At 46.5% G+C, this 26207-nt stretch overlaps 2 protein-coding genes across 3 annotated transcripts in view; both read right to left on the bottom strand.

Annotated features, from left to right (window-relative positions):
• Positions 1–26207, bottom strand: part of DMRT1 (doublesex and mab-3 related transcription factor 1) — a 230960-nt gene that overhangs the window by 83173 nt on the left and 121580 nt on the right. The window lies entirely within an intron of this gene.
• DMRT2 (doublesex and mab-3 related transcription factor 2) lies at positions 3094–13901 on the bottom strand. Of its 2 annotated transcripts, XM_053371176.1 has the most exons (4): positions 13641–13901; positions 10595–11111; positions 8988–9090; positions 3094–4653 (listed from the first exon to the last, which is right to left on the bottom strand). In XM_053371176.1, exons 2-4 carry the CDS (start codon positions 11066–11068, stop codon positions 3605–3607), a joined length of 1626 nt encoding a protein of 541 aa, XP_053227151.1. In that variant the 5' UTR covers positions 11069–11111; positions 13641–13901; the 3' UTR covers positions 3094–3604. The 2 variants fall into 2 exon arrangements, with proteins under 2 accessions (XP_053227151.1, XP_053227153.1); XM_053371178.1 differs by lacking the exons at positions 8988–9090; positions 10595–11111; positions 13641–13901 and adding an exon at positions 5741–5795.

The raw sequence follows: 26207 nt of genomic DNA, 5'->3' as shown, positions 1-26207 counted from the left end.
TCTTCTTCTTCTTCTTCTTCTTCTTCCAGTGTGGTGTAGTGGTTAAGAGCGGTGGACTCATAATCTGGTGAACCAGGTTCGCTTCCCCGCTCCTCCACATGCAGCTGCTGGGTGACCTTGGGCTAGTCACACTTCTCTGAAGTCTCTCAGCCTCACTCACCTCACAGAGTGTTTGTTGTGGGGGAGGAAGGGAAAAGAGAATGTTAGCTGCTTTGAGACTCCTTTGGGTAGTGATAAAATGGGCTATCAAATCCAAAGTCGTCGTCTTCTTCTTCTTTAATCTGGGATGAGACAACAACTTCAGGGGTTTGTTCCACAATTCTGAGTGAGACACATTGACCGGACTCCTAGAAAATGTTTGTCACACCTCTCCATTCTACTGTGATTCATACTGGAAAAATGAAGGTTTCAGGAGAGAGTTTTTTCCACGTCCAAGAAGTAAAATCAGCACTAGACCATCTACGTCATGTTGCCAGACAACCAGGGTGAAATGCTATGCAAACCCTTCATTTGGAAAATTGATATGTCAAATTTGTGGAGAACATCTTGTGCAGGTACAACAGAAAATGATTATTTGAATGACTGCACCCTGGACAAGGTTTGGAACATATGTTTCGCATAGATGCACCACATACCCATGGTATGTATCTTTCAAGAGAATAAATGCACAAAACCCAGAGCAATAAATCAACGAGACAATAGCCAGTCAAGGAGCCAAGTCCTGACTCATTTGGGACCATTCACATATAAATATGAATACCCTGGTCCATTTCTTTCTCTAGGGTCATAATGCTGGTTAGGAGCTAGTAGTATAATTCAGCTTTCAATCATTTTCTTGGAGGGGAGGAGATAATCTGAAAAGAGGTTCAGGGAATTGTCCCAAAATTTGCATTTGCTTTTGTACAAAAATATTTTTGGAGACAATCAAGAGCGTCCTCTGTGGAAGATTAGCATGCCCAACGGTTTGAGTTTAACTTTTTTACAAGCACGCATCTTAAGACGTATGTCTTTAGGTAAGTGCATGCAAATTATAAACCTACAAATATACAATATACAAAACTTACAAAAATATAGAGATTCTTTTCCTACTGTACTCTGCATAATTTAGTCTTACTGAAAAATTGAGTCCATGCAATCTTCACATCAGTAGTACTCACTTCCAACAGTGCCATCCTATGCATATCTACTCAGAAGACCTGCTAATTTGGGGAGGGGCTTTCCCCAAAGAACCCTGGGAACTGCAGTTCACCCCTCACACAGCTATAATCCCTTAGCAAACAACAGATCCCATGATTCTTCAGGGAAAAGTCATGTGTTTACAATGTATGGTGTGTATGCAACTTTTAAAAGGTAAAGGTAAAGGGACCCCTGACCATTAGGTCCAGTCGTGACCGACTCTGGGGTTGCGGCGCTCATCTCGCTTTATTGGCCGAGGGAGCCGGTGTACAGCTTCCGGGTCATGTGGCCAGCATGACTAAGCCGCTTCTGGCGAACCAGAGCAGCGCACGGAAATGCCATTTACCTTCCCGCCAGAGTGGTACCTATTTATCTACTTGCACTTTGACATGCTTTTGAGCTGCTAGGTTGGCAGATGCAGGGACCGAGAAATTGGAGCTCACCCCGTCGCGGGGATTCAAACCGCCAACCTTCTGATCAGCAAGTCCTAGGCTCTGTGGTTTAACCCACAGCGCCGTAATTGAGTATAGGATTGTAGAATATGTGGGATGTCCCACTGTAATTTCAAACCCTCTTTTCTACACACATTTTAACGACGGCTGTTCTTTAGAGAGATATACTGTTCAAATGTAAGTAATTATCATACCACTCACATGATTTAGTGTTAAATTATGTGCCAAAAAAAATCCAAAGTGTGCTGAAAAATATCCTTCCACAGATAAAGATGTTTTGTGCACTAGAATATCTGTCAAGTGCACACAGTGTAACAAAGCAATTTGAGTGTGATCTCATGATCTTCTCATTTGAAAGTACAGAATGCTGACTCTGAACCAGGGAAGTTTCTAGGAACGGAGCAAAGTTCTCTCTTCAATAGAGTCTCCTACCGAGCTCCATACATCACAGAGGCAGATTTGGGGGGGGGGGAATGTAAACTGCACTCTGGTGAGCAACCAAAAGGATATCCATCATTCGAACCCAGTGCTGAAGCAGCCCATGTCCAGGAGGTAGGGAGTCTTATATAATTACCAGGCTTTGGCCCACAGAAATAGGAAATGTTTCTTCACTGGGTGTGCAAAAATAAATGGGAACCAGGCAGAGGGCCTTCTCAGTAGTGGTGCCCTCCCTGTGGAACTCCCTCCCACCAGATGTCAAAGAGAACAACAACTATCAGACTTTTAGAAGACATCTGAAGGCAGCCCTGTTTAGGGAAGCTTTTAATGTTTGATGTATTACAGTATGTTAATATTTTTTTGGAAGCCACCCAGAGTGGCTGGGGAAGCCCAGCCAGATGGGCGGGGTATAATTAATAAATTTATTTTTATTTTTATTTTTATTATTAAATACATTGTCTAACTACCGATCTTGCATGGGCAGAGTTGGAGGGATGGAGTGTAAAATGTCTTGACATACATAGGGACAAACGATGGCAAGTTTTCCCCAAGTTATTGTGTTACCGCTGGGGAAAGCCAGCCATATGGGAGGGGTATGTATGTATGTATGTATGTATGTATGTATGTATGTATAAACAAACAAACAAAATTATTCTTCATTAACCTTGTGTTGAGTAAACCCATATTTTCCAGGAGGAAGCACTGGAATTAGTGTTGAGGGAAAGATCATGTGGACTATGCAGATTAAATGGGGATGCAAAAAACCTAGAAACACACAGTAAACTCTGGTGTAAACAAGCCCTGATTCTCTTTTAGGGGATTGCAAATATCAGGTTACACCTAAGATTCTGGAATGAAGCAGAAATAGCTGGTCCCCATTTTTGAAAATATAAAAATCCCAACTCCTGTTTTCATGCCTTTGGATTGTGGCCCAAGCCTTTGCTGTTCCCCACAGGGAAACAGTGGCCATAAATACTTGTGATTTTGGGGAGGGAAAAGGGAACTAGGAAACACACAACACACACAGTTTTCGCTGCAAAACAATTAAATATATTTATTTCCATATGAAAAACATGCATATTTATGTACACTTTAAAATCAACTTTTACATCTAAAATTCTTTTTCATACAAACTTTTGGTGAGATACAGCAACGGCTCAACATTGCAAACGGGCATGGCAGTAATCTTCACATTAAAAACTGTGGGAGCAGCCAACCCAAAAATGGTTTAAGAAAGGGCACCTGCACTTAGAATATATTAACCGTACTGAAGTCAGCTGAGATCCATAGAACAAAAGTTATAATCCTGAGCTCCTTTACTTAGCAATAAAGGCTAACAAAAATCAGTGGAACGTCTTCCAAATTTGTTCCTGGACTTGGGTATCAAGTATCTTGCAACCAAATCCCAAACATGTTTATACAGGAAGAAGTTCAACTCGTTTTAAAAGGGACTTCCTTGTCCATATGATTAGGATTGTAACCTTAAGTGCAAATACACTACCTTCAGTCAGTTGGCTATCACAGTAGTCTCTCTCTCTCTATTGAGACACATTGGTGACCATCGAAGATGGCCGTTTAAGAATTGATTCGACCGAAAACGACAGGGGTTCATGGGTTGACAATTTGGTCATGGCTTGTTTCGTCCCCAAAAAGTCTTTTGCATATTTGTCAATGGCAAGCTTGTATTTTTGGTTTTCTTTGATGGTCGACTCTCTGTATTTCTTGGAGGCCTCGTCCAATGTTGCTTTTAACTCCGGCCCCGATTTGCTGTGGAGTGTCTGCTGGAAGAGCGAATGGAAAGGACTATATTTGCCGGGGGGCGACGGGTGCTGCTTGCTGCTTTCTTTGCTGATCTTACAGAGCGAGTGTTCCTGCGGGACCAGAGCGTCCTTGTCAGAGATCTGAGAAAAAGTTCTCTTAGGAGGAGAGAAGGCCGACCTGTCACAAGTCACCTGAGGGAGATTCTGGAGTTCATTTTGAGGCGGCTGGATTTCTCTAACATGAGGAAGCAGGAAGGAGGGCTCGCTCTTGGACGACATCAAATCATGCTCCGAGCTCGGACAGTCCTGACCTTGCGAAGCCTTGGGGTCCCAAATCGCCCCAGGCTTGAGGGACTGGACGGCGGTAGCATTGAGCAGGCACTGTTGGTAGAGGAGAGCGTCGTTCAGGGGGCCGCACTTTGGCCACACCAGGAACCTGGAGGGCAAAGGATACTGCCGGTACGTAGTGGCGACACTGACATTGGACGAAATCAGTTCCATGTTCCCTGAACCTGAATATTGCATTGTTAGATCCAAGCAAGTGGGGAGGAAGCCGCAAAACTCCTTATTGGGAGCTTCAACGTGGTTAGGGCTAAAGGCAGTTTTATAAGTGTTGTATTCAGTCCCATGCACCATGCGGTTAGGCAGGAAAAAGGCCGCCGCTTGGGTCGCTTCCATCATTTCTCTTTCTTTGAACTCCCTCTCGAGCATGATATTCTCCAGTTCTTTATCAGCAAAAGCCCGCCTTTTCCTCATCCTGTCACTCACAGGAGGTGGCAAGGATGAATTCCCTCCAAGGTAAGGATCTGCTGGAATAGGACGGTAACCTGCAGAGAGAGGGAAACAAAAACAAAGATGGGGTCAGCTATTTATCAAAAAAAAGGGGTTCTTTTTATCAAAGTGTCAAGTAGGATGTTAAAAGAGTTACAAAATTGAAGGAGCCAAGTTTTTGTTGCTTGGTCATTGGTGCCCTCAGTTCTCACTAAAGTTTTGTACAGCACTTTGAAACATTTGTGACAATTTACTGCTATCCTTATCAATAGGTGGCTTCATAATTATGAGTCGATGTGAGTGACTCGCTCTTCTTGACACGCTTCCCGAGTATCATCCAAAGCAAAACTTGTTAACCTTCCTCCACAATAAGCTGCAGATGCATGATATACCTTTCAAGCATACTCAAAGGACATTCATTCCATCAAATAATAGAGAGTGACACGGGTGGTGCTGTGGGTTAAACCACAGAGCCTAGGACTTGCCGATCAGAAGGTCGGTGGTTCGAATCCCCGCAACGGGGTGAGCTCCAGTTGCTCAGTCCCTGCTCCTGCCAACCTAGCAGTTCGAAAGCACGTCAAAGTGCAAGTAGATAAATAGGTACTGCTCCGGCGGGAAGGTAAACGGCCTTTCCGTGCGCTGCTCTGGTTCGCCAGAAGCGGCTTAGTCATGCTGGACACATGACCCGGAAGCTATATGCTGGCTCCCTCGGCCAATAAAGCGAGATGAGTGCTGCAACCCCAGAGTCAGCCACGACTGGACCTAATGGTCAGGGGTCCCTTTACCTTTACCTTACAATTCCAAGCAACTCTTAACAATCTACAGTGCTCAGAATTCTTTGAGGGGTGACATGTCCTTTGAATGTGCAACATGCATGAGCCGTCTTCAGGCCAGAAGTTCATGCATCTCACTAGGGAGGAAGAGATGTGTGTTGTTCTTCTGACATTATATAGGAGGTGCAGAAATGGAAAGTGCAAGCAGCACATGGTTTTGTCATCACCCACACCAATTTTCGCCATGCCCAAAGCCACGCTGCTAACCACACACACACATTAAGAGAGGTTCTTCACATTCCCATGTTATTATATTGTTTCTGTTTCTTTGTTGAGGGACTTATAATATCATCACCAAAGATATCTATACCTAATAGCTGATGAATTTCTATTTTCTAAAGGTGAATCACTATGTGCACAGAGATGGTAGAAAAAAGTCCAAGGGGTACTAGGAGAGAAGAGAAAGAAAGTTAAGACAAATAAGGGAAAGGGATGCAAGAAAGATTTTTCTCTTGGGGAGACAGTATGTTAGAGAGTGAGTGAATACTGAGCCAAAAAGAAAAACATTGGAGGCAGATAAAAAGAATCTATACAGACCTAGGATTGTATTCTAATCTGGAAGCGCAAACTAAGTCTAATAACCTTTACTTTCCCAATCTTCCAACATTAGATTAATATTCTTCCACTCATACAGCAGGACTTTCTCTGCTCTCTTCCAGAATCCCCCAAATCAGCTCCACAAAGTCCTCCAATCTCTGGAGCAGATTGGGGGAGTTCGGGGGCTACAGAGGGGAGGGGAGGAAGATAAAGTCCCACTCCATGAGCAGAATTCCATTCTGCTCGCCCACAGACACTGCTGAAGTTCACCAACTGTCTTCATGATCTCCCTTCTCTAAGTGGCTTGATTATTACCGTATTTTTCGCTCTATAAGACGCACATTTTCCCCTCCAAAAATTAAGGGGAAATGTGTGTGCGTCTTATGGAGCGAATGCAGGCTCCTTGGCTTCAGCGATAGCAATGCGAAGCCTCTGAAGCGCAGTGGGAGCGCTCCCTCTGCGCTCCGGAGGCTTCGGGTTGCCTTCACTGAAGCCTGGAGAGCGAGAGGGGTCGGTGCGCAGCAACCCCTCTCGCTCTCCAGGCTTCAAGGATAGCCACCTGAAGCCTCCGGAGCGCAGTGGGAGCTCCTGCTGCGCTCCAGAGTCTTCGGGTTCCTTTCGCTGAAGGGTAGGTGCCCCTTCAGCTAAGGCGCAGCGCCCCTTCAGCTAAGTGGGAGGAGAAATGGAATGGGCTCCGTTTCTCCTGCCACTTTGCTGAAAGGGCGCTGCGCAGAGAGGGGGAGATTTTTTTTCTCTTGTTCTCCCCCTCTAAAGCAAGGTGCATCCTATGGTTGGGTGCGTCCTATAGAGCGAAAAATACAGTAATTGCAGACGTTATTCAAAAAACTTGGGATTCCAATACAGTGGTACCTCAGGTTACATATGCTTCAGGTTACAGACTCCGCTAACCCAGAAATAGTGCTTCAGGTTAAGAACTTTGCTTCAGGATAAGAACAGAAATCGTGCTCCGGCGGCACGGCAGCAGCAAGAGGCCCCATTAGCTAAAGTGGTGCTTCAGGTTAAGAACAGTTTCAGGTTACGTACGGACCTCCGGAACGAATTAAGTACTTAACCCGAGGTACCACTGTACAAGAAAAGTTATGATGAGTTATCCAAGCCATTTTCAGTAATTGGCATTGGCCTGCAAAAAAACAGAGCCCCTTCAGTTAAGAATTTGCGTTGTTCTTTTTTCTAATGGCACATAACCTCAGAGCTGCATTTAAAAACTATGAAAGCTAGATGCATTTGCTGCCGGCTTTTAAAGATTCGGCAGCATCTTAACAATTTATATTTAACTGGTCTGGGAGCAGGAAGCGATTGTATTTATTTTGCCCTCGGGGTGCTTCCATATGGCAGTTTGTTGCGGGATGGGTGCTCCTCATGCATGGACATTTTCTTCATTGTCCACACAACACCATTGCCATCAGAGTTGCAGCCTGCTGTTTTTCTCCATTTAAATCCAGTTTTACCCATTCTGGGAAAAAATCCAGTATTATTATTTTTTTAACCCCTGTCGCTAGTTACCTGTTTGCAATATCTGAAAGAGCTGTTTATGGTATTAAGCCACTACCTGGGAGGGCTCTTGGTGTAACCCATATATATTTTACGGTGCATCCTAAAATTCTTGACTGCTCACAAAATATTCACTGTGTTGAACAGGAGATGAGCAGCCCCATTCTATGCCTATTCACTCCAAAACGAACTCCATTAAGTTCAGTGGCATTTATTCCCAAGTATTTCGGCTGGGACATGGAAGCTGTGGCCCTGCAGCTGCTGCCAGACTCCCCTCATCCCCAGCCAGCATGCTCAGTGGTCAGGGATGATGGCAGCTGTAGTCCCACAACTTATGGAGAGCTAACGGTTCTCCAACTTTGACTTAAGGCAACTACATACATACATACATACATACATACATACATGCATACATAGCCCAGTTTCTATATCCACAGGTAAATCCTATGAAGTCCAGCAGAACTTGCTCCCAAATAAATGTGCACAAGAATGTTACTCTACGTTGTAAGGTTGCAATGGAGATGCAGCAATATCAAAAGCTGCTTTTTTGTCATTGACTTGGACAGGAATTGGTCTGCATCACCACTGTCTGCCATACAAGAAAAGACGTTCAGTCTAAATCCACAGATTAGTAAAATGTGCATCACTTTAAAAAAAAATCTATGTACTGATGGGCTTGTTTCCCAATAGCTGAGCTTGTTTTGAAATCATTAAATATAACTAGTCATTTAGAGGAAAAACAAAACTTCAAATATTGTCATAGTGTATTAATTTTCATATTATACTAGCTTAGCTTTTGTTTCTATTTTAAAATTCAGAACATTTGTTAAAGATACAGTTTCCCCAGATAATAAATTCTTGGTTGGTTTGTTTTTCAAAAACAAAGGATCTCTTACATTCAAATTCTCAAAATACTTTCCCTAATCAGACAATCAACAGAGCAAAATCCAAGCAGAAGGTGGTAGAATTAAAATGCATGACATATTTGAGAGGGATTAGTTTACTGAGCCATCATTGCTGTGAATTAGAAGTTGTTTGTGCCAAGTATTTGTTTCCTTTTGTTTTTCCTCAGTATTTTCTGCATTTCCATGTTAGTGTTAACATTTGTTTAGCTCCTCAACCAAGCACTAAGTAACCTACATGATTCTTTCCAGCAGAATATAATGCATTTATGAATATTGTCCTCGGCTGATTCCAGTTCCTTCTGTGCTCATGCTGCAGTCATCAACAAATTGCCATACAAGCAGCATCTATTGGGTGTTTTGGTTTTTTTACATGCATGGCCATGATCCCACACTGAATCTCTTCTGCTTGAGCACACTGAAATCAATGGACTTAAGTGAATCTGACTCTGTGTTGAGTTAGCTGTTACAATTGGGTTTCTTCGTCTAGCTTCCTGAAATCTTCTATATTCAAATTAATAAAGGGAAATGCAAAGGAACAACATTTCAGTAACAATAACCAAGATATTTAAAAACTGAAAAGTTCAAAGTGCTGAAGCGTATTACCTTCTAAGATGCTTTTTGCCAGCAAACTGGGTGTCCGTACTTGCCTCTGATAGACTGCCTTGCGCTCAAAGTTGGCCTGTTTCCCTGTAAGCCCCTTCTTATCCTTGTAAAAAGGAGAGAAAAAATGAAGTTTTAAAATCACCAGCTCCGCAGATTATTTCTTACCCCCCAATAAATCCCTGTTGTACTCTTTTTAAATTTGTGATATGAAAGAATAAGAAAAGAACTTTTCCAAATTCATAAATTAGGGTTCGTTAATAATAATAGTCGTGAGAATAATTGGCCCTGATTTGTATGAGTATTCATCAACACTTATGCAGGCTCCAAACACATTATTTAGAAAGAAGGGACTTTCAAGTCAAAGTTTTTAGGGCCCACGTGTCAAGCTATGACTCTAAGCATAGCTTAGCACTCAGCTTCTGAAGAAGAGCAAGGACAAATTATCTAGCCAGGGTCATGCATACAGCCTATTCTCCTTTCCCTGCATACTCAGAAGTGTACAAGTGCAATAAATATACTCAATAAATATACATAGGATTGCAACCTTAAACATCAGCTGCTGACAGGAAAAAATTGAGTGTGTTTAGCTCTGCAAATGAAATACTGTAACATTAAAGACAGCTGAATTTGTCTGGGAAATGTTGAATGTGTTCAAATTCAGGATGTTCCAGAACAGACCAGAGGGGCAAGGGAAAATGAATACTGCATTCTTGAAAATTTAAATTTGGGGGGGGGGCTAATTGTGCATGATTCATCACTTCCCAAAAAAAATCTCATACCAGACTTCGTTTTGTTAAACACTGACTGACAAAGATCTGACAGAGATTAACGTTGCTAGATCGAAAATAAAAGTGACTCTACATTTGATTGAGATATTCTGCGTATAGGAGGGAGTTTTAAGAAAAGTGCTCAGGTTCCTGAGGAGCAAGCTAAAAACAATGTTAACCGGGAAAATGTCGACTGGATTTTACAGTCTGGATTCGTTTGGCAACAAACCCAGATTCTAAGGTCTGGATTCGCTTGGCAAAGGAATTGGGCCTATCGCGCCTTTAATCGAATCATCTCTGAAGGCTGGGAAATCCTCGCAGGCAAAGCAGAGATGCATAGCAGCAGAGAGAGCTCGTCGCTCAAGTCCTCGTGCCCGGAGTGAAGTCGCATCAGCCAGGCCCGACAGACCTGGTCAATGTGGGACCCAGATGCGCATTAAGTAGACCCCGGTCCTGCCACCTTAAGGCCAGAGTGAGCCACCACCGGTTCGCTGCCAATTAAATGCCAAACACACAACCCCCACCCGCCCTATAGACCGGTTGGCTTGGAAGTGACATTTCCTTGCTTTCAAGAAGGGCGAAGATCCACTGCAGGAAATGGAATTATTTCTGAGCAAAGGCCGTTTAGATCGCAGCTCGCAATAGCGCTTAGCAGTTTGCATCGCCCTGAAAGCGAGGCATCCCCTTCATTCCACCTGCTTGCCTTTGTAGGGGAGAGAAAGAAACGGGGGGAGAAGGGGGTATTTGCAGAGCTCCCCCCCCCCTTTGCAAAGCAGGAAAGCAGTGGGACATAGGGCTGGGGGAAGAGCTCTCCGCTGGGTCCCCGGGCCAGGCGCTCACCTCGGTGGCCTGCTGCCGGCGCAGCGCCACTTGCGCGGCCATGACGCGCTGTCTCTCCACCACCAGCAAGCAGTTGGCGCACTGGCAGTCCCGCCAGCGGCAGAAGCGCTTGTGGCCCTTGAGGCACGACACCACGCCGTGGTTGCGGCAGCGCGCGCACTTGGGCGTCCGGCTCAGCTTGCGCGCAGGCGGCTCCCCGGAAACCGCCGCCTCGACGGGCGGCTGCGTGCGGGGCGGCGGAGGCGGCGGAGGCAGAAGAACGCGCCCGCCCGCTCCTTCGTCTTCCTCGCGGTCGTCGTCGTCCTCTTCGTCGCCATCCTCCTCTTCCTCCTCTTCTTCGTCAGCTTCCTCGTCTTCGACAGCCTCCAGTCGAGGGCCAGGCGGCGGCGGCTCCATCCCGTCCGCGTCTTCCAGGCTCTCCACGTCGATTTCCCAGACGTCTCCGCCGCGGGGAACTGGCGTCCCCTCAGCCATGGCTCGCGCCGCGCGGGTCCCGCCTGCTCCTCCAGCTCGCTCACTGCAAGACAGAGTTAGACAAATCGATCGATCTTTGGATTAGGCGTGCAAGAAGGAGAATCGCATTTGCGCGCGCGGCCCTCCGTCGCCCGCTAGCCTAAGAGACACCCGCTGACTGTCAAGTCTCGCCCAAGTTCGGAGGGGTTTACTGTCGAGTAAGTGTGTGGTTCTGGGGAAAGACCCGAGAGGGTTTTTCTGGCCTCCTAACCTGCGCTCTTTTTCTCTCACCCGCCCAAATGCGCGATCCAGCTCTCGCTCCACTCGCTCTCGCCACCTCCCAGCGCTCAACACATTTCCTCACTGGAAGAGTTATTTTCCCACCACGCAAAATTCCGGCTCAGAGGCCGAGCGGGATTTCTGGCCCGACGTGCGTGCTTCTGGGGGTCCCACGGCGGGCACCCCCGCCAGCACGTAATGGGGACTCGCTCCTCCTGCCCCAGCGTGAGAGGGGGGACCGCATCACCACGGGGGTCTCAGGTGTCGGGAAAGAGACCGAGGTGACGCCTGCTCCTTGCGCGCCTTTGGGGCAAGAGGAAGAAACGGCGCGCTTGGGCGCCGCAACGCGAAGCCCACCAGAAATCTCCTTGATGGCTCCCCACTTGCTCTGTCCCCAAAGGCCCGAGCGGGCTCTCCCTCTCGCCACAAGCCCACCTGGACGAGGCAGCGCTTCGAAAGAGAAACTGACGGGATGCCGCTCACCTGTGACAGAGGACACTTTTGTCCAAAGGCCTTACATAAGCTTAGCGTGCGCGCGCACAGCAGAAAGGGTAACAAGCTGTAACAAGCTGTCGTCCCCCCAACAAAAGGCCAGCCCCCCCGACAAAAATCCTGGCTACGCCCATGAACACAGGCGATGTGTTCGCTTCTCCAGGGATCGGTTTCTTTCTCCAGGGATTCTTCCTGCCCGGTCTCTGCTCAAGGCGCAAGAGCCCTTCGTAGGCACGTGTCCCAAAGCAGTTTGGGCCAGTGTGTGGGCGCGTGGACTCTGAGCATGTGAAGGCTGCCTGGCTATTAAACTACATGCGAGCAGCCTTTTTTCGCCACTGCCCGCGCCTCCTAGGATTAACAGCAGGACTCGATTGTATGATTTTACTTGGTACGCACCGTTTCTCTTAACACAGTGCTTTGTCGAAAGACCCTGCAAAATTGGACGCTTTTGGAACCTTTTAATGTGTGTGCGTGTTACACTGTGTATATTATATATCACTCCTGTTGAAGTAAAGGTGATCATCCTGCCACGCTTTTTAAAACACTGAAATTTCATGTATTGTTTCCCTTGTTAGAGGCCAGTCTACTCGGAATAAAAACCACCTTCCGCTGCCTTTTCAAGGATGAAACTCTGGGAAAGTAGCAGCCGTCCCACTTGCAGTTCCTCCGAAAGGCGCACACTGGTGTCCTGATTTGAGCTTGGAGACTGCTGGGGACTCCAGCTGCCACGCTAAGCACAATTTGTTAATTCTGAAAATCCCGTTGATTTACTGGATTTCCTAGTGCGCCACGTTGCTACGTTAGCTGGATATAAATGCAATTAAAATAAATGAATGTAAATCGGTGATTTGTAGATTGGTGGGTACCTTTCCCCTCTAGTCCCAATCCCATTTTATTCAGTAACTATTTGTTGGCATCCGTCTGTCTCCAGAGACAATGGAAGTAAACTCACACTGTCGCAGAGTATGGTATGGCGAGAAGGAATGCTAGCTGGAAAAGGAACGCACCGATCTACAAATCACTGAAACGTTTACTTTGCCCAGCGTACACTAGCATAAAACTGTGTTCATTGTTAAGAGTATATTTCACGGTACAGAACTGCGTTGACCAGAAATTTGTCATGTGTTTTGGTCTTGCTGTCCAAACACAGAGAACCTTGCAGGTTTGGGAAGACATTTTTTTCCAAATTAAGGCAGGATAGATCCCCCCCAAAAAAACACCAGCAATCGCTGAACGAATCTACACCCTTCTATTTTCCAGCATGAAAGCAGTGGCTTCTTCCACTCAGCGCCGCGCAGGTGGAAAATGGCCGTTTCAGGATGCTACAAAATATCCTCACCGCCTGTGGCCTTTGACACGCTCGAAACTCATTTATACAAAAGTGACACTTCCCGGTGTGTTTTGGGCTGGAGCCTTGCATGCGTGCAGATCCCAAAACCGGGGGCAGGGGGGAGACTTGGAATTTTGTTAAATCCGAGTCAACTCACCAGGCTTTATTTCCAAAAATCAGATCAGGGGGTGGGCTGTCGCTGCGTCTAGCAAGGAAAAGTTATTCCCGATTAAGGAGAACGCGCGCGCTCTGTTTTATTCCTTTTGCCACCTCCCCAATGCACGCCACGACAAGCGGTTCCAGAAGAGCAAATTTCCACAGGTGCTCCAGGAAGAGGCAGAGTGAGCTAGAGAGGAGAAAAGGCTACTGCTGAGCGTTATTACCATCAAAATGTTAAGAACCAGCCACGATAGCGAGTAGCCAACTCTGGCTGTCTGGCTCCCTGTGCGCCAGCGAGCAATGGCGCACCCAATCGCGCGGCTCCCCACTCACCCAAGCGACGCGTTCCGGCCACGGCACCCAGTTCCGCCGATGCTGAGCTGTCTTGGGCGCGCGCGGAGAGGAAAGCCTCGTCAAAGCGCCGCCAGCTTCATCCCTCCGGGCAGCCTGCGCGCCAGACAAGTCTCCGCAGCTGCGATCTCAAGAGCCGGCTGGGAAGGGGCGCCCGATCTCCCTGCGGAGGAAGAGGGAGGATGAGGCCCGGGGACGGGTCTGCCAGGCTCTCCTGGCCACGAGCCGCGATGCGCGCAGCTGCTCCGCTGGCTGTGCGCGCGCCTCTCCCGCTGCCCGGTGTTATCAGTCCCAGGGCCCAGGACGCCCGGACACCCCATTGGTGGGTTGTCAGGCCGTGCGCTCCCTGATTGGCTATCCGGGAATTCAAATAGCTCCTCCTCCTCAGCTGCCCGCCCCTCCTGCTGTTTTTTTCCAGCTCGCCCGCAGCAGTTTTCTTTTCTCCTCATTGCAGGGTCACCTTTTATTTACCACCAGCAGCCAAGGAGTTGTGCGTGAAAGACACTGTTTGCGACTAAGGTCTGGAATATCATATATCATATCATATCATATCATATCATATCATATCATATCATATCATATTATATCATATATATCATACCACACACGCATGCTAACGAGAGGTTTGAGATGCGGGATTGAGGAGGTAAGCGTTCTTTTCAGAGGCCAAAAAGGAGCGAGGAGGACAGGCGCGAATATCTTCCAGAACTTATAAAAGCCGCAGGGAGAATCCCTTACTGCAGCTCTGAGGTCGTAAGAATAAAAAGAAATCTCAGGAATGCGAAAACAGTTTACAACCTCTGCAGCTAATGAGGATTTTTTTCCTTCTCAGATGCTAACGATTAATTTATATATTTTTTTTAAAAAATCCAGGCACCTGAACAAATAATATTATATTCCCAGCGTTCATAAATAATTTTCGCTTTAAAAAAAAATCAACGGCAACAGTGGGTTTGATCGGGATTGCTTGCCAGTTAAATCCGGCGAACAAGTTCGTCCCGATCCAAGTTCCATTGGTCTCAGTGGGAACTAAGAGCAGTTAAGGGACAGTGAAATTCTGTGCAGAGGTGCCAACTTGAATGAAATATTGGGGTGGGGCAAGCCCTGCCCCGCATAATCGATCACAAGACAAGACGCGCGCGCACTATTTGAATGACAATACCCATCAAATGGGGGGGCTCGGCCCCCTCAAATATTTTAGGGGGGCTGAAGAGACCTCGGTCCCTAGGAGTTGGCTCCTACGGTCCCATGCAAGCTTACTCAGAAGGAAATCTTGTTGTATTAAACTGGACTTACTCCCAGGTAAGTGTGCATATGATGGCGCTATTAGTCTGGATCCAACCCAATATTTCCTACGGGGAAAATAAAAGTGAAATGTTTATTCTGTTTCCATTTTCTTCTTAGTTTGGTTTTGGTTTTTATTTTCCTTTAGAAAACGAAGACTGTAACTCTCCCTGGTGCGTTAATTTTTCTTTTCGAACGTAATTTATTTCCCACAAGTGGAAGAAACACTTGAAAGAAAAAGGCCTTGTTTATTCTGAAATTATGAAAACAAAGAAAGAGTTTGCGTCAAATGGAGTATTTAGATTAAATCAACATCGCCACTAGTTGTCGGTACAAATTATATATACAACGGTTTTATAACAAAATAGAATAATGTTTTCTATCAGCAAAATCATGACCTATGTTCAGAGACAGCTTTATACACAAAACACATAACTTATGTTTATACTATTTATATATCTATATCTTTCGCAGGGTCATATATACATACAAACAAACGCCAGGAAAACTGCCTAATCTTCGTCGCTTGACTAAACTTTCTAGTTTAGGGAACAAATGCTCTCGGGTTAGCATTTTAATAGCACAGGTTGTCCCCGTGTGTGAATATTTATATGCCTGTAGAGTTTTACATATACTCCCCCCCCCCTTTCTGTTAACAGTAACAACAGAAAGACAAAGTGTGTTTAAACCCACCCACCCCTTATAAAACGCGCCTATATTCTTTGTCACAATCTGTTCTAGGTATGACCAGTGAAAGTCGGTCTTTAAAAACCTTCTGGAAAGCGGACAATCCATCACCCCAGATGTTCATTGCCTTTATCCTTTGGCCGAGACAACGGTTTATTTAATAAATCAGTATTAGCTGTGTGTTTGTTTGTATTCACAGAACTGGTCCAAATTAAGACTAACGATAGTTCTCCACTAAGGACAGTTCTCAAGGCAAGAAATGAGTGTAAAAAAATAAATAAAAGCATTGCAAACACTCCTGGTCCCTGAAAGACATGGGTTTTTCTGGTGGAAATGAAATGGAAGTGATTTTTCTCTCTCTGAGTGATTGCAATGGAAAGAGCTACCGATGCTACCGATATTTTATTACAGTGGTACCTCGGGTTAAGTACTTAATTCGTTCCGGAGGTCCGTACTTAACCTGAAACTGTTCTTAACCTGAAGCACCACTTTAGCTAATGGGGCCTCCTGCTGCTGCTGTGCCGCCGGAGCACAATTTCTGTTCTCATCCTGAAGCAAAGTTCTTAACCTGAAGCAATATTTCTGGGTTAGCGGAGTCTGTAACCTGAAGCGTATGTAACCTGAAGCGTATGTAACCAGAGGTACCACTGTACAGTGGTATCTGCTCCTACGCCAAAGCAGGATTACCAATAATATTTTTTTTCCCCAGTGATAGAACTAGGAATGCCAATCTGACCGCACCATCCTTTCGATTGTTAAATGGCTCTCGTCCGCTTTCAAGCAACGCCGGTCATATTCGCCACGCACCAATGAGGCAAAAAAAGGGGGGGGAGGGAGGGGGTTTCAGTATCACGTGTGAAAAGAGTCACCTGCAGCCCAGCCCAAAGCATGGCTATTCAGAGGCAAATCCCACTGAGATTATTCCACCAGTAAAGATGCATAGGATTGAAACCAGACAGTGGCTGCTGAAAGCGCGCCCGATCCTAGAGAGATATTCGCACGTGTGTCTCCTGCGCATAAAAGTTCAGCCAGGGAAGCAAGGAGGCTGCCACAAGAAGTCTCTGGATTTACTGGCTAAAAGAAATGATTGCCTAGTGGCCATCTCAGAAAAAAAATAAAGTTCTGATAGCAATGGCAAAATGTCATGGAAAGCAATAACAAACGCAACATGAGAAAGGAGGACCAGGAAGAAATTTCACTAGAGGAACGGAGGGGGCCACATTCAGATTGATACGGGTGAATTATTACAGGGGAAGTCTCCCTGGGGGAGGCAGAGCGCACAGCGGCCGTTCTCACCTATCTGCAGGTATGACGTCGGCTCGGGAAATGACGTCACGGCCACCCTACCCCCTCTTGCAGAAGGAGGATGCGTTGCCCCCGATCCTGTCTGCTAGAAGGGGCATCCACGCATCCACCTTTCAGAACATGTGGTTTTTTCCACGCTTGGAAGGAAGCGCGCTTGGTTCCTCGTGGGTCTCTCTCCTGCCTAGTAAATACCCTCAGGCTTTGCCTGGAGAAACTGCGCGCCTTTGAGCCAGGCTGTCAAGATGCGCCCATGGTCAGGATGCCGCTCCTTTGGATTTCGCTGTTTCAGCGCAAGAAAGGTCGAGGCTGCGGCGGGGAGAGGGGCGTCGTCCTCTTTCCCCCAAAGTTCTTTCCTCTATCCTTTTCCCAAACCGCCTCCCGCCCCCCCACTGGTTTCGTAAACGATTTAAAGGAACAACAAGAAACAAGGTTGGAGGGTTCTGTGTAACCCAAAACGAGTTTGCAAGACAGAAGTGAGCAGGGACTGGGGGGAGGGGGACTCCCAGCGTTGTTCCATAAATACAAAACAAACACAATAAAAAGGTGAGCGATCCTGGACTGCGATTGACTTTAAATACTTGTTATCTAGAGTGAAAACAATTCCCGTCCGTGGGCGTTTGTGTACTATAAACGCCTCGCCCGGAGGGAGGCAGGATCCGAGGAAGCAGCAACAGCCACGGATGATGAGATCAACCTCCTATTCAGACTGGACAGTTTTCTTTCCGGATGAGTAGGGGGCGGGGGGGAAAGGCTGCGGGATCCGCTCCGGCTACCGATCCGATCCGCCGATTCGTCTTTAAAATGCCTGAAAGCAGCGAGCTTTCGGGTTGCACAGAAGTCCTCGTCAGGCCAAAGAAGGGCTTGAGACTGAAGTAGAAAATCCCTCACACATCTCTAGTAAGTCCTGGAAGGCTGTACGCGCTTTCACGCTACCTCCACAATATCTACCCTGCTTCCTCCTGATTCTGCAGAGAGAGTCAAGTTATTTCAAATCCATCAGTCAGTCAGAAACTGGAATTTACGGAGATCGCGACAGAGCAACTGCAATACTTTCTGGGGAAATCAGCGGGACGCGTCCGGGTTAACCAATGTCTGTGAGCGCGCGCGCGCGTGTGAACGTGTGTTTTAGACTCACAAATGCTCTAAGAGCAAAGAAAGAAAGAAAGAAAGAAAGAAAGAAAGAAAGAAAGAAAGAAAGAAAGAAAGAAAGAAAGAAAGAAAGAAAGAAAGAAAGGGAGGGATGCTTTTGATCCTGAATAAGAGGGGAAACCGTTCCCAATCGAAGCTCTGAAAACGACTCAGCGTCCTCTGAAAACTATATTTCAAAATCGTTTCCGCACCCCTAATTTCTACTAGCAGGGAATAAATCCCACTCCGAATTTAAGAGGGGTTACTTTTGCCACTCGGCTACCAACCCCTGATTTGCCCCTAACCCCCCTGGGCCAGTCCTCCGGAGAAAGAGGGAAGGGTCCATTGCGATCCTGAACGAGGCCTGCTGTGAGCGCAGCGCTATCGGTTCCACGGAGTCCCGACGCAGTTAGCAAGCCTGACACGCAAATCCCTGTTCAGACGTGGAACGGAACCAAGAGGTAAAAACTGGGCTGCTCCATTTCAGAGTGCTGGATCCCGCTTATACAAACCAGATTGCAGGGCAGATGGGTATCCAAATTCCTTTCCCGTGAAACATCTGGGGGTTTTCGGTGAAAAAGCATGCCAAAAGGCATCGGTTTATATTTGCACCTTCAGCCTGAAGCGAAATAGTCCCGGAAAAATGTCACCACTTGATTCTGCCACAGGCATATAAACGGGGTCTAAGAGCCTCGAGGTGGGCGAATCGTTGTTCAACATTGACATGGGGGGACCAGGGGGCAGCTGCCCTCCTAAATCAAGTAAATAAATAAAAATGCTTAACTAACTGACCAACTGTGTCGCAGATAACTCGATTCTGCCTCCCCAACATCAAGCCTGCCAGCCCCCCCCCCAAAAAAATCTTGGCTACGCCCATGTTGCTCAACTTTGTGCTTGAAGATTCCTACGGATTACAGATATTAACGTTTTATATCAATTGACTTGGATGTAAATAGGCAAGCGATAAATGAAACTGTACGGTCAGTTTCCTGTACGGATGGAGTCTGAAGAGGCGCCTGCCTGGGGAAGGCAAGCAAATTCCACCTTGAACTCATCTGCTTAGCAAAATGTGCCTCTTTCCGCCTGGCTCTTTAAACTCCACGGCTGCAGCAAGCCCCGCCCACAAACTTACCTAGCGAACAGGAGGGAGGAAATGACTGTTAAGTCCAGGGTGTGGCTGTCGGATAGAAAGCCCACAGTTGCCTTCAGGGCTGGAATCAGCATTCTGCATCTGGCAGCCTTGGGGAGCTGGTACGCCCCCCCCACTGTAGCCAGGATTTTTTTGGGGGGGCAGGCCTTTTGTTAGGTGGGGCAGAACCTCAGTTAGCTATTTATTTTCATTGATGGGGGGCCCCTCCCTGCCCACCCCCCTTGACTACACCCATGCCCAGTGATCCTTGCCCTGGGACAATTGTATTAAATTTGTTGCAGCCCTCAGCTCAGAGCTCCAAACCTGGCAGCTGGGTATAAGCATGTTTAAGTTTCCCACAATAGCCCCATCATCAGGGTGGGAAAGCACAGGCCCAGGAACTGGATGAGGCCCTTCCAGATCTCTATCCCAGGGGTAGGCAACCTTAGGCCCCGGGGGCCAGATGCGGCCCAATCACCTTCTAAATCCGGCCCAAGGACGGTCCGGGAATCAGCATGTTTTTACATGAGTAGAATGTGTCCTTTTATTTAAAATGCATCTCTGGGTTATTTGTGGGTGTTTTTGCACGATGAGAATGTGAGCTTTTACAGTGGTACCTCGGGTTACATACACTTCAGGTTACATACGCTTCAGGTTACAGACTCCGCTAACCCAGAAATAGTACCTCAGCTTAAGAACTTTGCTTCAGGATGAGAACAGAAATCGTGCTCCAGTAGCGCGGCGGCAGCAGGAGGCCCCATTAGCAAAAGTGGTGCTTCAGGTTAAGAACAGTTTCAGGTTAAGAACAGACCTCCGGAACGAATTAAGTACTTAACCCGAGGTATCACTGTATTTAAAATGCATCTCTGGGTTATTTGTGGGGCATAGGAATTCGTTCATTCCCCCCCCCAAAAAAAAAAATAGTCCGCGCCCCCCCCCACAAGGTCTGAGGGACAGTGGACCGGCCCCCTATTGAAAAGGTTGCTGACCCCTGCTCTATCCATTCCTTGTGTCTTTCCCCAGGCCCCACACCTCACTCCCCCCATATGACACCCTCCTCAAGTGTTTTAGCCTGGCTAGAATGTGGGGTATTTAGAAGGAGCAGTCAAGTCCAACATTTCCTGTTTGCTAGAATGGGTGTTCAGCGGAACATGGGTCCAGCAGGGAGGACTTCCTGTCAGATCTGTGGGAGCCACTTCCCCCTGGGTGCAACCAGGTAGAGATGGGCGTAACTCATATAAAAGGCTCTACACCAGTGTGGTGTAGTGGTTAAGAGCAGTAGACTCGTAAACTGGTGAACCGGGTTCACATCCCCGCTCCTCCACATGCAGCTGCTGGGTGACCTTGGGCTAGTCACACTTCTCTGAAGTCTCTCAGTCCCACTCACCTCACAGAGTGTTTGTTGTGGGGGAGGAAGGGAAAGGAGGTTGTTAGCCACTTTGAGACTCCTTAGGGTAGTGATAAACCGGGATATCAAATCCAGACTCCTCTTCTTCTTACATGCAGCTTCTGCTGCTGCATCTCTGCAGAGAGATAGCTAGCTGTTGAGTCAAAAGCTTCAGACTCCATTGTCCACATATATATAATAATATAATAATAATTTTATTATTCATACCCCACCCACCTGGCTGGGTTTTTCCAAGCACTCTGGGCAGCTCACAGCATATCTAAAAACATAATAAAAACATCAGTCCTTAAAGACTTCCCTAAACAGGGCTGCCTTCAGATGTCTTCTAAAATTCAGGTAGTTGTTTATTTCCTTGACATCTGATGGGAGGGCGTTCCACAGGGAGGTTGACACTACTGAGAAGGCCAGTTCCCTATAACGTCACTCCTTGCCCTGAGAGAACCGCCAGAAGGCCCTCGGTGCTGGACCTCAGTGTCCAGGCTGAATGATGGGGGGTGGAGATGCTCCTTCAGGTCTGGACTATTCTTCCATTCCTGCACCATTTTATTTTATTTTTAACTTATTTATTGATACTTATTCATAGGTATACAAAAGTGCATACCCATTATGAAGTATCTTTTTATAATTTACTAAGATAAGACAGCTACAGTACTTAGTCTAAAAAAGAAGAAAGCCATTAAAAAAGAAGAAAAACAAGACAAGGAGAGACCGGGGGGGGGGGAGGACAAAGACCTACTTAGCTTCTGCCAGATTAGGGCATCGAGTGTCCTCAGGCCAAAACTTGGGAAAGAACATTTGTCAGCCACATCCAGGGCTTACCAGGTCTTAGACATGGTGATCTGACCATTATTCAGTTTATTGTTTTGTTTCCATCTTCATAAGGTGTAACCTATCACTTTCTGGGGACACAGGTGGCGCTGTGGGTTAAACCACAGAGCCTAGGACTTGCCAATCAGAAGGTCGGCGGTTCGAATCCCCGCGACAGGGTGAGCTCCCGTTGCTCAGTCCCTGCTCCTGCCAACCTAGCAGTTCAAAAGCATGTCAAAGTGCAAGTAGATAAATAGGTACCACTCCAGCGGGAAGGTAAACGGCATTTCTGTGCACTGCTCTGGTTTCATCAGAAGCGGCTTAGTCATGCTGGCCTCATGACCCGGAAGCTGTATGCCGGCTCCCTCGGCCAATAAAGCGAAATGAGCACCACAACCCCAGAGTCGGTCACGACTGGACCTAATGGTCAGGGGTCCCTTTACCTTTACCTTACAATTCCAAGCAACTCTTAACAATCTACAGTGCTCAGAATTCTCCAATGGACAGATATCGCTCTTATGTGATTGTAATTGTGGGGCACCGGAATCGTTGCATCACATAATTTTTGATTGTGCATTTCACTCATCGGCCAGGAGCAAGTTTCTTGCTCAATATCTAAAGGGAATTGCCGATGATACGAATGAAGCCAAACTGAGATATCTATTAAATGATGATGACCCCCTAAGATCACTCATGGTTGCCAGATTCTTGTTCAGCGTCCTATCCCTAAAGAAGAGAAACGGACTCCTGTGCGACTCGGATAATCTCTTTAAACTATGATCTATGTTTTAGGATGTAATTAGGTGATTTCACCATTGATGTCTTCTACTAATTTATGAGTAGAGGGCGATGTTTATGTTACAAATTTATTGTAATGTATGATGTTGGTCTTTTGTTTTTGTTTTGCTTTGGTTCTTGTCTGTTTTTTGTAAGTCTTGGCAGTTTTAAATTTGGAGGTTTAAGTATATTATGTTGGTATGGGAAACTGTCGTGTGATGGGCCAATGGCCGTAATAAAGATCAATACAATACAATACAATAATGGTCAGGGGTCCCTTTACCTTTACCTTTATCACTTTCTGACTCCTATTGTTTGCCTTGGTTTATTTATTTGTTGCATTTGTATCCCAAGCTGCTCCTAGGTGGCCTCCATGGTTCAATTCCTCCCCGCTTCATCCTCACAATAAGACTATGAGGTAGGTTAGGCTGTGGCTCCACCCACGATCACCCAGTGAGTTTCATGACTGCACATGGATTTGAGAAAGACCTTGCATGAAGAACCCAAGGTCCAGGTTGGTTCATGTGGGGATGGGAAGTCTTTGAGGGACAGCCTGGAATTTGTAGTCTCCCTCTCCCCCAATTTGAAACCCTGTCAATAACGTTGGCCCTATGGAATCCCAGGGTTCTTCTTGAACCTCTGACCTCACCAGGAGAAACAAAGGCCAGCTTAAGAAGGCTCAAAGGAGGAGGCCATCGTTTCTAAGCAAGGCAGCAGCAAATGGTTATATAGTGTGTTTGGGAAAGAGAGGGGCTCCTCAAAGATAAAAGAGTTGCATCCCTTTTAAAAAGGCCCAGTGGGAAAACACCACTTAAAAAACGTTGACCCCGGCGTGTTATTGTCCCGGCCTGTAAAGAGTGGTGCGGAGATGACCTGCTGCACATTGATTTAACATGTGGCAAGATTGGCAGGGCTGCAGGTGCAGGAGCTGCTGCTGCTGTCCCCATCTTCAGCTGGCCTCCCCTCTCTGCCCCACCCCCAGCCGCCTTCCCCTTCCCTGGAAAATTTATTAGCAAGGTTAACTAAACGGCAACCCCGGGTGCAATTTCCAGAGGAAGAATGCTTTGATCCTGTCCTCTCTTCTCGCTGTGGGAAGGAGATTACATTGCCAAACGCCGACGTTCCCCCCGCTGCTTGTTTTGGCAGAGATGTTGCCAGTTAATCTGAAACAAACCTTTCCCAGTTCCTTGAACCCAAGGTGTCCCTTCGACGGCTGCCTCTTGCTTCTCTCACGTGGTGGGGTTCCTTGGCTTCCTGAGCCAGGTGGGAGCATCACACAGGTCTGGATGGAAAGGGAGCCTCATTGGCCCTCCTCATATTACTGCAGGCCATCCAAACTGAAAAGCAGCACTCTCTCTTTTCCTCCCTCCGTTCCTTCCTCATATGCATTGGTATTTATTCATTGAGTCACCCATTCAATTCTTCGTTCAGTTCGGAAGCTTCAGCTGGTGCAGAATTCAGCAGCCATGTTGCTCACTTGGACAAGACAATGTGGTCCAACTGCACTGGCTACCAATTAGTTTCTGGGCCCAATTAAAAGTGCTGGTTTTGACCTATACAGTGGTACCTCAGGTTACATACGCTTCAGGTTACATACACTTCAGGTTACAGACTCCGCTAACCCAGAAATAGTGCTTCTGGTTAAGAACTTTGCTTCAGGATGAAAACAGAAATCATACTCCGGTAGCGCGGCGGCAGCAGAAGGCCCCATTAGCTAAAGTGGTGCTTCAGGTTAAGAACAGTTTCAGGTTAAGTATGGACCTCCAGAACGAATTAAGTACTTAACCCAAGGTACCACTGTAAAGCCTTAAACAGCTCAGGACTGCAATACCTCAACTGCCTCTTCCATCTGAACCTACCCAGACCCTGAGATTATAATCTGGCGCCCTCCTTCATGCGCCGCCTCCTCCTTGAGAGGTGTGGAGGGTGGCAACACGAGAACGGGGCCTTCTCTACAGTGGCTCCTTGTCTGTGGAATGCTCTGCCCAGGGCAGTTCACCTGGCACCTTCATTATATATATTTTAGATGCCAGGTGAAAATGTTCCTCTTCAACCAGGCTGATTAATATTCTACAGCCTTTAAATGTGTTTCTGGGAAGAGGAGGTTACTGATTTGCTCTTTTGTTTTAATTATTTACTTGTTTTTATCCTGTACTTAAGTCTGTGAACTGCCCTGAGATCTTATGCTGAAGGGCAGTATATAAATCTAATAAATTATTATTATTACTAAACATTTATATCCCACTTTTCCACCCAGGAGCTTAAGGTGACGTACCTAGTTCTCTTCCTCCCCATTTTCTCTTCACAACAACCCTGTTATTTGCTATGGCCGATGGCTGACGCAAAATAAATATTTATTCAATTCAATTCAACCCTGTGAGGTAGCTTAGTCTGAGAATGAGTGACTACCCCAAGATTATCCACAAAAGGCAACTGGTTACTTTAGTCATTAGAATGCCATCTCGTTCGGGATCCACCTAAAACTTGCATTGCAGAATCAGAACGTCCAGCATTCCTTTTCTAACACAGCAGCCAACTTGATGTCTCTGGGAGCTTCTCCTGTGGTTCATCTGATATATGGAGTGGGGTGTCTCTCCATATATCAAGGATGGTGATCCTTTGGACACCAGTGCCTATCATGCCTGATCATGCTGGATGAGTTCTTAGAGTCTTTCCCCTTCTGGACACATCAAAGTGCAAGTAGATAAATAGGTACTGCTCCAGCAGGAAGGTAAACAGCGTTTCCGTGCGCTGCTCTGGTTCGCCAGAAGCGGCTTAGTCATGCTGGCCACATGACCCGGCAGCTGTACACAGGCTCCCTTGGCCAATAAAGCGAGATGAGTGCCACAACCCCAGAGTCGGTCACGACTGGACCTAATGGTCAAGGGTCCCTTTAGCTTTACCTAGTATCTACAGCATTCCCACACATGCTACTTTCTTTATTCATAGATGTTTGTTCATTTATTATTATTATTATTATTATTATTATTATTATTATTATTATTATCTGTGATTTCCCCCACCCACAATCTGAAACGGAATACCCACGCAAGAAGAAGAAGAAGAGTTTGGATTTGATACCCCGCTTTATCACTACCCGAAGGAGTCTCAAAGTGGCTAACATTCTCCTTTCCCTTCCTCCCCCACAACAAACACTCTGTGAGGTGAGTGGGGCTGAGAGACTTCAGAGAAGTGTGACTAGCCCAGGGTCACCCAGCAGCTGCATGTGGAGGAGCAGGGAAGCGAACCCGGTTCTCCAGATTACGAGTCTACCGCTCTTAACCACTACACCACACTGGCTCTCAAGGCATGATCCTTCTGGTTATGCAGCTCTGCTCCAATAGCTGACAGCATCCCATGGTCTCATCAACAATGCTGATCTTTTATTTGCTCACATTTAACGTCTTCCGCTGATTCCCTGCCAGCCTCTTGCTTAGGGCCAGCCTGCTCTCCATGTGAGTATTAGAACTTCGGTTTTTGAGCGCTGAACCAGGCAATATGTCAAGTCAGCAATAAATGTAGTTCCTTATAATCTCCACAAATGTCTTAAGTAGCTTGGCAAGTCTCTGGTGCAATAAATTTCCAGCCCAGCCATTTTTAGCATATGGCTTTTTAAAGTAACTCTGCCATGAGTACTCTGCTGAGTTTGCTCAACGTGCTTCCTCAGGAACTCAGGATGAATGAGATAAAGGTTGCAAGGCCTTTGTGCAGACTGTGGAAGACACACTGGCCTCAGTGAAGTGAAACAGAATATTCATTCATTCATTCAAAACTTTTCTGTCCTCTCTTTCCCAGTGCTTGCAGTTGCTTATAGCAGCTCAATTCATAAAACAATTCAATTAAAAAGTGTCTGGAGCTGACTTTCCTTTCAATATGTTTTGCATGATAAAGGTAATAGGAGCTTGTGGGAGGTAGTTGATGGAAGAAATGGTTTTTTTTTAAAGCCCTGCCTCTGCTCAGTGCTAATGGTCCAATCTAATTTAGAGCCCCTACTAAAGACTTGGCTAGTCCTGTCATGGCCTGA

This window comes from Podarcis raffonei, chromosome 17, assembly GCF_027172205.1.
Source record: "Podarcis raffonei isolate rPodRaf1 chromosome 17, rPodRaf1.pri, whole genome shotgun sequence".
NCBI classification, from domain to species: domain Eukaryota; kingdom Metazoa; phylum Chordata; class Lepidosauria; order Squamata; family Lacertidae; genus Podarcis; species Podarcis raffonei.
Note: the sequence above shows the minus strand (reverse complement) of the source record. Positions and strands in the feature narration are given on the sequence as shown.